The 13,368-nt window shown below is 36.9% G+C and overlaps 2 protein-coding genes across 2 annotated transcripts in view; one reads left to right on the forward strand and one right to left on the reverse strand.

Moving 5' to 3' along the window:
- The first annotated feature begins 454 nt into the window (after positions 1 to 454).
- LOC100377732 (monocarboxylate transporter 12-like) lies at positions 455 to 6,686 on the forward strand. Its single transcript, XM_085508218.1, has 6 exons — positions 455 to 617; positions 1,193 to 1,378; positions 3,751 to 4,310; positions 5,030 to 5,234; positions 5,483 to 5,647; positions 6,472 to 6,686. Exons 1-6 carry the CDS (start codon positions 455 to 457, stop codon positions 6,684 to 6,686), a joined length of 1,494 nt encoding a protein of 497 aa, XP_085364344.1.
- A 1,654-nt stretch (positions 6,687 to 8,340) lies between these two features.
- The window catches only part of LOC100377577 (uncharacterized), a 30,464-nt gene continuing 25,436 nt past the window's right edge, over positions 8,341 to 13,368 (reverse strand). The window contains exons 2-9 of the mRNA XM_085508219.1: positions 11,960 to 12,088; positions 11,667 to 11,799; positions 10,681 to 10,787; positions 10,193 to 10,340; positions 9,887 to 10,080; positions 9,326 to 9,497; positions 8,794 to 8,941; positions 8,341 to 8,493 (exon numbers count right to left, since the gene is read on the reverse strand). Of these exons, the coding sequence (XP_085364345.1) occupies positions 8,478 to 8,493; positions 8,794 to 8,941; positions 9,326 to 9,497; positions 9,887 to 10,080; positions 10,193 to 10,340; positions 10,681 to 10,787; positions 11,667 to 11,799; positions 11,960 to 12,088 (1,047 nt within the window). The 3' untranslated portion in view covers positions 8,341 to 8,477. The remainder of the gene's footprint in view (positions 8,494 to 8,793; positions 8,942 to 9,325; positions 9,498 to 9,886; positions 10,081 to 10,192; positions 10,341 to 10,680; positions 10,788 to 11,666; positions 11,800 to 11,959; positions 12,089 to 13,368) is intronic.

Raw genomic sequence — 13,368 nt, forward strand, 5'->3', positions numbered from 1 at the left:
CATGATTAATTAGCTGTACTATTATTGTTCTAAATTTTACATAAAATCTGAATACTAATCAAATTAAGGCAAGTTGAGACATAACTTTTCATTCTACGTAGATTTATAATTAGATACATACACAAATAAGGCAGTACATCTTTGCATGTCGCTTGCTATTTTTGTAAATTGTATTTTACCCACGTTAATCCTTATCATAATAACAATCGAATTGTTATGAGGTCATCGGCAATTGTATTCTTACTCTTATTTACTATTTTTTTCTTAAGTTTTGTAAACGTTAGGTTTAACGTATTCTAATTCACCTCGTCTTTTTTTAAATAGTAAAACCGCCAAGAGAGTTATTATAAGTCGAGCACATAGGCTCGTTTTTACGTAAACTATAGAATTACTGTGACTTGAAATATCTACAGTTTGTCTTTGTTTGTAATTAATTTATTGCAGATAACGTGCAATGGTTTCCAAGCCGGACAAAGACCCACCTGATGGTGGATGGGGTTGGCTTGTTGTCGTTGGAGCATTTATTGTTTTTTTCATGTCCAGTGGAAGTTATTTTGCATTCGGAGTGTTGTATGTTGCATTCATCGATGCTTTTGAAGAATCGAAAGCCGCGACCGGTAGGTACATTTATACTAGTTATTTCAATTAATGGGCCACTGCGGGTTTTGGGAAAACAGGTAATAACATATTGTTTTAGCAATGGTCTGTAGGGACCGATCAGAATAATGCTTTCACTCATCGTCTCTCAAAAACAACAACCCAATTTCCGTTATTGTTTACAATATTGTCATAAACTTGTCAAATTGTATGCATGGAAGAAGTAGTTTAATGGACATTTTCGATTATATTGCATAGGTTACTCCCTAATAACTAATAAATTATACGGTTTAATTATTTAAATATGTAATGATCAGTCTATTGGGGATGATTGTACAAGCTCATACTAAATTTGAAGCTGAATTAGCAATTTATGATGATAACATTTGCAAGTTATCAACTCTTGAGAAATTTAAGTGCTTGCTAGGCACTAAAGATAGCTTCATTGTCAATTGCTTTGGAAAATTTATTGATTTTATTTCATCGGCTTTAGTCCATTTTTGTTTGTTTTTCTTGACAATTGATTTATTGTACGTTTTTTTTCATTCATACTAAATTTTGTATCAAATAAAATCTCTATATATTAATTTCATAGCATGGGTTGGCTCCATCTACTACCTGTTCTTAGTAATGGCGGGCCCATTTGGAATATGTCTGTCTTCGCATTTTGGACACAGATTGGTTGTAGTTATAGGTGGTTTGATAGCTACTGCTGGACTAATATTAACATCGCTCGCTACGGATTTATATCAAGTATGTCTTACATACAGTGTCATGGCAGGTATGTGTACGCGTTTGATGATGGTGTTAAATAACTGAAAAGTTACATTGTGAGATGCATTTTTTTATCTAAATTTAGATCTAGTTAGAATTCCAGTATTTCTGGCCATCAATGTGCGACTTCAAAATTATTGTGTCATTTTCTAATTGACAAGTGCATTCAAAATAAATATTTTGAAACATTTACCCCAGAACACTTTCTATTGTCACGGTAACTATCAATAATACTGACGTCACACTATTGTAGTATGCGTCATTATTTTAGCTATAACCGCGAGGCGAGAAATCGTTAGTTATAGTTTGTTCAATGCAGTTTGGGTAGTTCTAAAACCACCCGGAGTTTGTTCAAGTACGTATCTCCCATTATAAATGTTAACATGCAACGTTCATTAACAATACCTGGCATTCGAACAATATTTTCTTTTCATCGGTCAAATAATGGCATGTCCTGTCTATTGACTAAGCTAAGTAGGGGGTGAGTGCGAGGAGTGACGCATGGCAAATACATGCATGTATTAATGGTACCATGCCGTGTATAATATTGTTTGTTTCACTCACCATTCCATTATTCATCATCAACAACAAGCAACCAATGGACATACAATAATATGTAAAAATATCGATTATTAAAACAAAGAGCGAGGGGTTCTAGAACCTATCGGCAACCTGTATTTCATAAATAGAGGTGACTGGGTTATTTGAAATTCTGTTGGTGGATATGAACGTTTCGGGATTAACATATTTGAAAACATATATTTACAAGAAACAAAAGAAATGCGAACAATATGTGTTCTAGAAAATAAAAGTAAATTCACTCTTCCTATAAATAAAGGTATTACTAACACATAATCAGTTACTATGTTCATGCAGCTAGTGGGTATGGTGAAACTAACCGTCACCCTGAGTGTGTGTAATCCCTTGCTTGTAACGCATTAACATTTTCATCGCGAATCTCAAACAGAGGTCTCATAAATATTCTCAATTAATAGGGCTGAATTTTTTAAACTGTTCCACAGACCAGCAACTATTTTGCTAGAATGTATTGTTAAATGACGTATAAAGTGGATTGCGTTGTAATAAAATGTCAAATTTTAACATCTAGAAGGCATGTAATAATCGAATGAATTTATGAGTCGTTGAGGGCGTTAAATTAAAATTAGTCTGATTAAAATCCGATGTAGGTATAAGTTTTGTTTATTTATTTATTTTTTTTGGTATTGCTTGCCATTATTTTTTATTTCGTATCTCGGTCGCCTTAACTACATTTACATCTAATTGCGTGAAGACATAATTTCACAGAAGTTTTTGATACTCCGTGTCATATATCCCTAGAGGAATTTTTCGTGATTTTCAACATTATTCTTTCACAAAATTAAACTGTTAGATAAATATTTTCAGTGTTTTGCTTTCTGAGCTCACTCTTATGAAAAATTCGTCACCAATATGAAGGATAATTAAGTAGTGTTTAAAATTCAAAATATGGATGCATAGTCGTCTCGATTATGTCTCAGATATAACTGAGAAACCATTTTTAGATGCTGAATTCTCTGTCAGTACGTAGCGAGGCCGGTTTTTTTCGTGTTCACCAGTCTTCACTGTTATGTTTCAAGATTAATATTTAAACTAATAGGTGAAAGAATATGTGAATAAATGCTCAAGTTGCAACTAATTTAGCATTAACGATAGTTGTTTTTATACTGCCCTTTATATGTTACAAAATATGCCAAAGAAATGTACCCGCTTAAAATAATTGTACTATATTTTATTTCATGTGACTCGAAACATGCGCACCAGTGTAAGTTGGCAATATATTCTTTATTTACGCTTTACAGTGACACACAAGCCAATGAAAACGACTAGTTAGTACAATTAGTACCACCTTCTTTTGGAAATCGTTTAATAAATAATGAGAGTCGTGAATCAGAAAAACGGTGTGGTGATTGGGGAAAGGTACATTTGGGATTTAAACTCATGACTTTCAAGAAAAGTCTAGTAAACTAAAAATATGGAAGTAAAAGTTGTATAACTTAGCGTTAGTATATCTTTACCAAATGTTAAATTTTCTATAATACAACAGAAACTTTGAAATATAAAAAAAATTGTGTGTGACCATGGAGGTATAAGACTTTTACCTCTATGGTGTTTTGTACATAACTGCTTGTTCAATCCCCAGATTTTCAAATGGTCTACCCCTCAGTGGTGTGGTAAATAAGATGAGTTTTGTGCGTGTGGTTCAAATTAGGGAGCCCTCTTCTCTCGAAGTGTCTGGCTTAGGAATCGTCGAGGAACACGAAGGCCATAAACGCTTGGCTTTCGTCGGTTCTCAATTCCTCAATTGTTATATAACTGACAAATCAGTTTCTTTCTCACCAGATTTTAACATCGTCACGTTTGCATCTGTAGGTTTTGGCTGTGGCTTGTGTTTGATACCTGGAATAGAAATGGTGAGTGTATACTTTAAAAAACGATTGGCACTAGCCCTGGGGTTATGTATGGCTGGTACAGGTGCTGGTCAAATATGTTTCGCTTTTTTAAGCCAGGCATTGCTGGATATATATGGGTGGAGAGGTATGATGCTGATACTGTCTGGAGCGATGTTACATCTATGTGTTGCCGGGGTCTTATTCAAACCATTACACGACATCCGGAAATCTATACCTACAACTAATTATTCTGCTATCAATGATGAAACGGAAGTCATCAACGTAATTTTACAAAATGGGAAAGAAATGACAATATATTCAAACGAGGGACTGAAAAATACAAGTGATGTAGACAACACTTGCTGCGTGAGGAAAATGAGATTCTCTTGTGTTACGTCGGCACTTTCATCTCTGTTTGCCTGTGAGATGTTCAAGGAAACAGTCTTCTATCCAATTTTGGTAGCTGGACTGGGACAAGCTTTTGGACAAGCCATTGTCACAACGCATGTGGTAGGTGTACAATGAGAGTTAACAAACTGTGTGGCGTAGAATGTATAAATTACATGAATAAAATAGAAATAACAATCATACCAATCTAATATCCAAACAAATATAACAATAATAAAATAATACAATTTTTTACCTGGATATTATACTATATCAATGTAAGACACATGTAAGAGGGAAAAAGCACATGCAATAAGGAGACTGAAAATATACCCCTACTGAGTGTACTAGTCGAAACGCATAACCCTGCCATAAAAAGCCAAGCGAAAGTTGAGCCACAATTTACTTCCGATTTAAATAGAACGTTTTTAGACAGTATTTCGTGAGATTCATTTACTATTTATTTAAGATTAAAATAAAGCATGAATGAATTTTAACCAAAATCCTGCCTGATTTAGTAATTAGTTTATCTGTAGAATTCCTTCCGAATTCACTTCTACACAAACAATTCGAGACCATTAACACTCGTATACCTATTATTGTCACATATAATAGAGGCCTTCCAGATATCCATCGAATTCTTCATAAAAACTTGCCTATCCTGCACCGCTGCAAAAAGATGTTCCACTTACATTTTTTTTGTACCTCCAATAATACGTAGAGGGTTTGTATTGTGGATAATATAGAAGGATTCTTATATCACTCCTTACACTACTAATGTATCGTGTCCCAAACAGTAGAATGCAATTCATTTTAAACTTTTTAATTATGGTATAATACAGGTTGGCAGAGCACGTGACTTTGGCATGCCAGATGCAAAAGGTTCCCTGATTCCAACAGTGATGGGATTTGGTCAGCTGATTGGAAGGCCAATATTTGGCGCCGTTTGCAATTTTCCCCGTGTGCGTTCTAATATAGTGTATGGAATTACCATGGCTATGTGCGGGATTATGTCTGTCATTAGCATCTACATAGAAAGTTTAACTGGTACGTTAATTAAAGAAAGTGTCGGAGTTTGTTTCGTTAATGACGTCAGTTACACGTATGCGCAATGAATTAATGGCACATACCCGCAATTCAGAACAAGTTCGTTTGCGTAATCCACTGTTTCATCGTCTGCCTTATCTAAAAACACGTTGAATTATTAACCAAATCTAAGAGATGAAAATGTCTATATGTAATTGGTATTAATTGACATATTCATCTCTATAAAAGTAATCCAAACTATTTTACAGGTCAGCTTATATCTATCTTTGTGATTGGAGTCGGTGTTGGCGGATATGTTGTTCTAATTTCCTTTGTTGTGTGCTGTTTTATGGGGATCGATAAAATTGGTCCTGGTTCATCAATTACCTACCAGGTGCATGGAATATTTGGTTTAATAGCAGCGCCTATATCAGGTGAGAACTATTTCAGTTCTGTGTCATCTATTGTTTTATTCCACTGTGCCGTATATTCTAAAAACGTAACCCAATAACAAACTTTTTTTGAAGCCACGGGGCATCTCACTAGGCATGCGCATGCGTCGCACGGTGCGTTGTCTCACGAACATCTTATTGTTATTATAATGTCTTTTTCATGGTATAAACATGTTCATATCTTAAATAATATGCCCTCCCAATAACTGCGCCCTCTATCGCTTCGGTGACGTAGTATCGTCGAAGAAAGGTTGCAGCAAGGTCGTACACATAGTTATCTGCGCCTGCGCGAAGACAGTAGGGCGTTCATTGTGGTATGTACGTACACATACCACCCACACGACACAGCAAACTTTTAAGGACGAAAAGTCGAAAATCAAAGTCACAGCATGTGTTCATTTTTTTAGCTACATAAGGGCGCATTACCAGACTAAAGATCAAAGGTCGTGGTCACATTAAGCGTTTATATATTTTATATTGGCCACACGGGGTGATAGCTAGAAACTTTAAATTTAGCACACATGTTCCCTATTTAACCCCACATGACGTGGCAATTTTTAGTGACAAAAGGTCAAAAGTCACTCTGGCTCTGGGTATTGTTATGAATATTGAAGAAATCTAGAGCAGCCTGTGCTATCTAGTTGTATTGGTGATGTAGTCGCGCGTGATGTAGGAAATCGCGAGTCTCTAAAAACCAGTATTTTTACTGACAGATGATTACGCCCCAAAACAATAAACGCAGTGATTATATTGGATTGACGCTATGTGTAATATCAATCAAATACTTGTATATTTTATCTATATAGGGTTAATGCGGGATACGTACGGTTCATACGAAGAGGTTTTCTGGTTGGCTGGTGTAGCTTATGCAATAGGTGCAGCCGCGGCATTCCTGCTTCCATTAGCGAAAAGCAGAGACGTTAAAAGAAGGAAAGATGGGAGAGCTTTTGATAACTCGATGCTCATCACTGAAGACTATTTAGACCGGCTACTAGTCACAGAATACCTGACTACATTATAGAGTGTCATCTCTCATATTCTAATGGGAGTAGAGCCAGTCACATAGAATCAATCACAACATACTTCTCAGTTTTTGTAAATCAGGCCGAAATTCCACTCTTATCATGATGACGTCTGCATGTGGGACGAAATACCAAGTACTAGCTGCCGAATTTGGATATCGAGATGCAAAATGTTGAAAATACAAGACAGATACGGCAAACTCGATTACTGTGACAATAACAACTATATTGTCAATAAAGATGCTGAAAACCACAACGATATTCATTTGTGCGGCGCGAGCAGCTGACAAGACTACGCCCTCTTGGTACAACACAAATGAAGCACACAATTTGAGTGTGTAAACAAAAGCGCAAACGGGTCGGCAGTGGAATCGGAAGATGACTATATGACAAGTGGAACATAGACTAAATACCACCACATTGCTGTGGATAAGTTTTAAAATGATGACGATAATGTTACCAATCTAAACTCTTCAATACGTACTATGTCGTTCTTATATCCAAGATACATTCGTGTTCAAATTACACTAACATCGTGGAAAACAAAAATCTCACCTATAAATTGGCATACCATATGCCTGAGAATTCCTGGTGCAATATTGAGATCAATAATCATAGTTGTATATGCTTCAATCAAATCAGGTGTTTTACAATAATAATTACCAGTTATGAACACATCAGAAACGAGGGCGCACTTTATTGATCGACTCACACAAATCAAATTTAGAACACTTGGGCCGAAAAATAAGAAAAAAATGTGCCCGATTGTAATATCAAGAGTGGCAATAAAGTAAGTTACAAACATACTGTTATTTAATTTCATCAAGTTGCTGTGAAATAAATTCGGATGGATCGTGACACCAGCGCAATTTTCTTCATCTGTACAACATACGCATATCACGCAGTTTGTCTCTCATAACAGCGGACGAGGGCGCACGTCTCAAGTAAGTATAAATTGAAATGAAACCTGTTGTAGAATAATCATACACATAACATTTGTGTATACGTTGTTTTACAAACTGGGGCAAATAGTTGGATGTAATTCAGTGTATATACAGATCAGTGCAGTATTGTTCCCCTGATTCGATTGTTCAGGTCTTCCACCTGGAATAATCAACATCCGGTTGCTTATTACCCACCTCAATGAGACCCACAGAGACAGAGACCCCCCCCCCCCAAATATCACAGAGATCTCTTTGAGAGCGAAAGTGCCACATGACCCCGCCCTGAAAATCCACAGAGATCTCGTTGAGAGCGAGAGTGCTACCTACCCCCCCCCCCCCAATACCAAAGAGGTCTCGTTGAGAGCGATGTGACCCCAAAATACTGTAAATACAGTAATTATTCATTAGTTTTTAATTTCGCTATTTTCGCTGCTAAGTAAAATCCGCCAAATTAAAACCATATGAACATATAAAATAACAATCAAAACATCAAAATAATGAAATTAAATGTCAGTGAAAATAAATAGTTTTACAGTACCATAGAGATCTCGTTGGAAGCGAGAGTGTCACATGACCTCTTCATTTTACATCAATTCATTCAGCTTGTCTGTGTGACGCACGTGATGATGTTACGCCATCTTTGATTTTGACTCAACCCGTGAACACCGTACTACTAAAGTTGACGTTGAAATAATGAACGTACAACAAATTTGATCGCAGCTTTATTAGTTCGTATTGATCTATTACAAATAGAAACGAGGTAAAATCTGATACAAGTTGAGTTAATTACACTCAATGTGTTTAATTAATTTGATATGCGTAGAGACGCGTCTTCTGATTGGCTCTTCACTGAGGTGAATAACTGTTAAAACAGAAAATATGCATGACATAAGTAATCAATTGCATTATTCAGTGAGACAATAACTGTTATACACTCATAGTATATTTTAATGAGAGCTTGTGTTCAGGAAAATGGGTGCAGGAATGTTACTGACAGCGTCTATAGGAATTTAATGATCGTAGCACGACTGCCCAAATGGTGTAATTAAGATGGTAGATATAATGACGTACTAGGACATAATAACACGTGACATTGTTACCATGCTGTATTGTAATGTCGCAAAGTCGATCAAATTGAACAAATGTTAGAATTATCACATACTTCAAACTGTTATACACAAGAAGGTTTGGCGTTCCATCCTCTTCTTTGGCGTCTCCAACAATTCCTTGTGTTGCATCTTCTTGGATCTTCTTCCAGACTTCGCTAGGTGTTAATGTGGGATCATTGCCAACAATCACTGCGCACACACCTGGAGACGAAACACGGCTAATATCACATGCGCAGTCAGATTGACAAAATCTCACAAGTCGTCCTACGATTTTAGATTTAACTCCAATATGGAAATCAACATTACAAATCAACATTTTCATTATTAGGGTTCATATCAATAGTATATGACTTTTTCATCCCGTGTGACCCGAGCAAAATGTCTATATAATATCAGGACACCCTATCACCCCTAGAAACTACACAAATGTTGCCCTTTCAATGATATTTCGAACTTTTTTTATGTCCGAGTGGTATTCCCGATAATAATAAAAGCATTAAGAAGATGAACGCGAACCTCCCTATATACTAAAGAATATCCACAGTGCCATGAAACACATAGATGACGGGACATAGTTTATCTTACCAGCCACGTGGGGACATGCCATTGAAGTACCACTCTTGACACCAGTGGATATGGGACTGTCATCGGTACAGCTTGTGATCTGGTCACCAGGAGCAAAGATGTTCATGCATACACCCCAGTTTGAATATTCCGCTCGAACGTCGTTACTGTCAGTGGCACCGCAAGCAATCGCCTGTAAAATTAGTAATTTTCATTGAAATCACATGTGAAGTTAGTAATTTTCATTGAAATCGCCTGTGAAGTTAGTGATTTGAATTGAAATCGATGTGAAGTTAGTGATTTGAATTGAAATCGATGTGAAGTCAGTGATTTGAATTGAAATCGATGTGAAGTTAGTGATTTGAATTGAAATCGATGTGAAGTCAGTGATTTGAATTGAAATCGATTTGAAGTTAGTGATTTGAATTGAAATCAACGTGAAGTTAGTGATCTGAAATGAAAACACGTGAAATGTTTTATTTGAATTGAAATTGCCTGTTATAAAATGCAGATTTGAATTTAAGTCGCACGTGAGGTTAGTGATTTCTTGCATGGTATTCTATTATGAATGTTGTCTCTCACCAGCTCAGCACTTGCAGGGGATTTCAGACAAGCATCGCCATGTTCACGACCATCGTTACCAGCAGACACGGAAACAAAGAAACCAGCCAACACTACGGAATTGACAACGTCGTTGTAAGCCTCTGACGCGGATCCGCCGATTGACATAGAAATACCGCCGGGAAGTGTGCCGTTTTCACGCACGTATTCCAACCCTGTGGATGTCAATAATCATGAATTAACGAAAGTTAGGACATAGTGCGCCCCAATACGTTATCATATATGTGTCCATACCCGGGATAAAAATCTGTATTGTTCAATTCTCACCTTCGATGATAGCGTCCCTTGGACCAGACCCAGTGCATCTCAGAACCCGCACGCTCCAAAGGTTTACCTTCTTTGCGATGCCGTGAGCCTCACCACCAACTGTACCTGCGCAGTGAGTTCCATGTCCATTGCAGTCGCCATCCTCTGGCTAGTAATTACAAATGTTTAAAAGTATTTAAAAATGTTGCCAAGTTAGCCTAATATTCAAATGTTCACTGGTTATCATCAACATCATTTGCTATGAGCAAAATAATGTGTTTTATATGGTTCTTGCTGTTAGGAAAGAATCTGAACAGACACTGTATAGTTCCAATGTATACACAAAATTCTAAGGTGTATTGTATACGGCGACTTTCAAGTTGATGCATTATAATTAGCAAGAATAACAACTTTCCACAACTACTGAATGAATCAGATAGTTAGTGAATATACATGATTGGTGGTTAAAATGTAAATGTTACGATGATGTAAGCGATATGTTTACTTACTGGGTTACCAATGGCATCGTAAAAGGGAGCAGCCCGGCCACCAAAGTCTACGTGGTCGAACCGAATACCAGTATCCAAGACATATACATTGACCCCAGCACCATCGCCTATAATAAATAAACAAGTAATATTATCATGACAAAATATGCCGGGAAAAATAGTCTGTATGAACCAATATCAGAAAACTTATTTGATCGCCTTAGTCTCATGGAAAATCATTTACACGATGAAAATAAATTCATGAAGTGAAGGAAATCAATTCAATTGTTTAGCTCTAATCAAACAAAAATAAAAAAATGAATAGCGCAAACTACCGCATCACATTTGAAACATTTCTTATAATTATATCTTGTTTCAACCAGACATACTATTAATCGCACAATTTATCAAAACCGCACATAATACTAAAAGTTTCCTAAAGCGATAAACTAATAAAGATAAACTGTCTTCTGAAAATGAGTCTAGATAAAAGTGTACGGCCATAAGAGTACAATGTTTCAGTGATATCACAAACGCACGGACTAACTTTATCATAACTGCTTTATCCAAAGTCTGAATTTGACTAATGCGGGATGGCGCGAAAAATCTGATTACCAGTCTGATTGACATGGCGCCTAGATTAGTTTAAACGCGAACTCCAAGAGCTCTTTGTTCTAGAGAACTACAATCAGGGACATTGATGTATGTGTGTTGTTCGTAACGTTCGAGCATGCATCTAGCAAATCTATTACCAAAGGAAGTAATAACATCTGCTGCGAAATCATGTGTATTTGACTCATAGTAAATATAGATAGTAAAGTCATGTATGATATAGAGGTTATTACACGACAATCACGTGATATTATTCTCTATTTTTGTATATTGATATCGTGGATATTGTTGTATAACGAACTCTTATTAGTCCATTGAAAACGTGTAAAGGTGTGCTGATAACTGAAATACACACAAGAACTAAAATCACTGTCTATATGAAATACACCTCTTACCTTCGGGTACGAAGACATCGTCGAGTGGGAGGTACCTCTGGTCAACGCGGTCCAGTCCCCAGCTGGCAATACTCTGATCGGCGAACACCAAACCATTCTGTTCAATATATTTCACTCCATCCATACGTTGAACCTTAAATTGTAAGATAAATATTTACGCAATATCACGTTTGAATCTGGAAAATCCATTATTTTGCGTTATTTTATTTATTATACACGGTACTAACCCCTAATACTCATTCGCCTATTTCGGGGTATTTTTTAGTTTCTTTTAGGTTATTGTCTTGACTTACGAAATGCAATGCTTTCGGCATAAGTTCAGCAGAGAACGCATTAATGATGGTAAATCGTCGAACAATCTCAACACTGAAGGAATGGACTTCGAGCAGCCCATCGATGAAACCATCTCTGTCGACTCCATCCTATAAAATAAAAAAAATAAATAATAAAACGTCATGTATTGCCATTCAGTGTGACGAATATAATTAGACGCCGAACATATGGCCGATCATTACCGACTGGCTTGCAAATGAATGTATAGCGAATGGAATGCCCCAGATTCAAGGCTATACAATGAGATATTACTGGAACTGTATCTAGGCGTTAGTGGAGTGGTTTATAGCGAGTGGAATGTCACATAGATTCTAGGCTATACAATGAGATATTACTAGAACTGTATCTAGGCGTTAGTAGAGTGGTTTATAGCGAGTGGAATGTCACATAGATTCTGGGCTGCACAATGAGATATTACTAGAACTGTATCTAGGCGTTAGTGGAGTGGTGTATAGCGAGTGGAATGTCACATAGATTCAAGGCTATACAATGAGATATTACTAGAACTGTATCTAGGCGTTAGTACAGTGGTGTATAGCGAGTGGAATGTCACATATATTCAAGGCTGCACAATGAGATATTACTAGAACTGTATCTAGGCGTTAGTAGAGTGGTGTATAGCGAGTGGAATGTCACATAGATTCTAGGCTGCACAATGAGATATTACTAGAACTGTATCTAGGCGTTAGTGGAGTGGTGTATAGCGAGTGGAATGTCACATATATTCAAGGCTGCACAATGAGATATTACTAGAACTGTATCTAGGCGTTAGTAGAGTGGTGTATAGCGAGTGGAATGTCACATAGATTCTAGGCTGCACAATGAGATATTACTAGAACTGTATCTAGGCGTTAGTGGAGTGGTGTATAGCGAGTGGAATGTCACATAGATTCTTGGCTGCACAATGAGATATTACTGGAACTGTATCTAGGCGTTAGTGGAGTGGTGTATAGCGAGTGGAATGTCACATAGATTCTAGGCTGCACAATGAGATATTACTAGAACTGTATCTAGGCGTTAGTAGAGTGGTGTATAGCGAGTGGAATGTCACATAGATTCTTGGCTGCACAATGAGATATTACTAGAACTGTATCTAGGCGTTAGTAGAGTGGTGTATAGCGAGTGGAATGTCACATAGATTCTAGGCTGCACAATGAGATATTACTAGAACTGTATCTAGGCGTTAGTGGAGTGGTGTATAGCGAGTGGAATGTCACACAGATTCTAGGCTGCACAATGAGATATTACTAGAACTGTATCTAGGCGTTAGTAGAGTGGTGTATAGCGAGTGGAATGTCACATAGATTCTAGGCTGCACAATGAGATATTACTAGAACTGTATCTAGGCGTTAGTGGAGTGGTGTATAGC

Source organism: Saccoglossus kowalevskii, chromosome 14, assembly GCF_978046115.1.
Source record: "Saccoglossus kowalevskii chromosome 14, keSacKowa6.1, whole genome shotgun sequence".
Classification (NCBI taxonomy): Eukaryota; Metazoa; Hemichordata; class Enteropneusta; family Harrimaniidae; genus Saccoglossus; species Saccoglossus kowalevskii.

Excerpts from the sequence above, each read along its gene's own strand:
- LOC100377732 (XM_085508218.1), top strand. The coding sequence starts at position 455 with ATGGTTTCCAAGCCGGACAAAGACCCACCTGATGGTGGATGGGGTTGG. Across the intron at positions 5,235-5,482 it reads CTACATAGAAAGTTTAACTG|GTCAGCTTATATCTATCTTT; the intron begins GTACGTTAATTA and ends ACTATTTTACAG. Across the intron at positions 5,648-6,471 it reads AATAGCAGCGCCTATATCAG|GGTTAATGCGGGATACGTAC; the intron begins GTGAGAACTATT and ends TTATCTATATAG.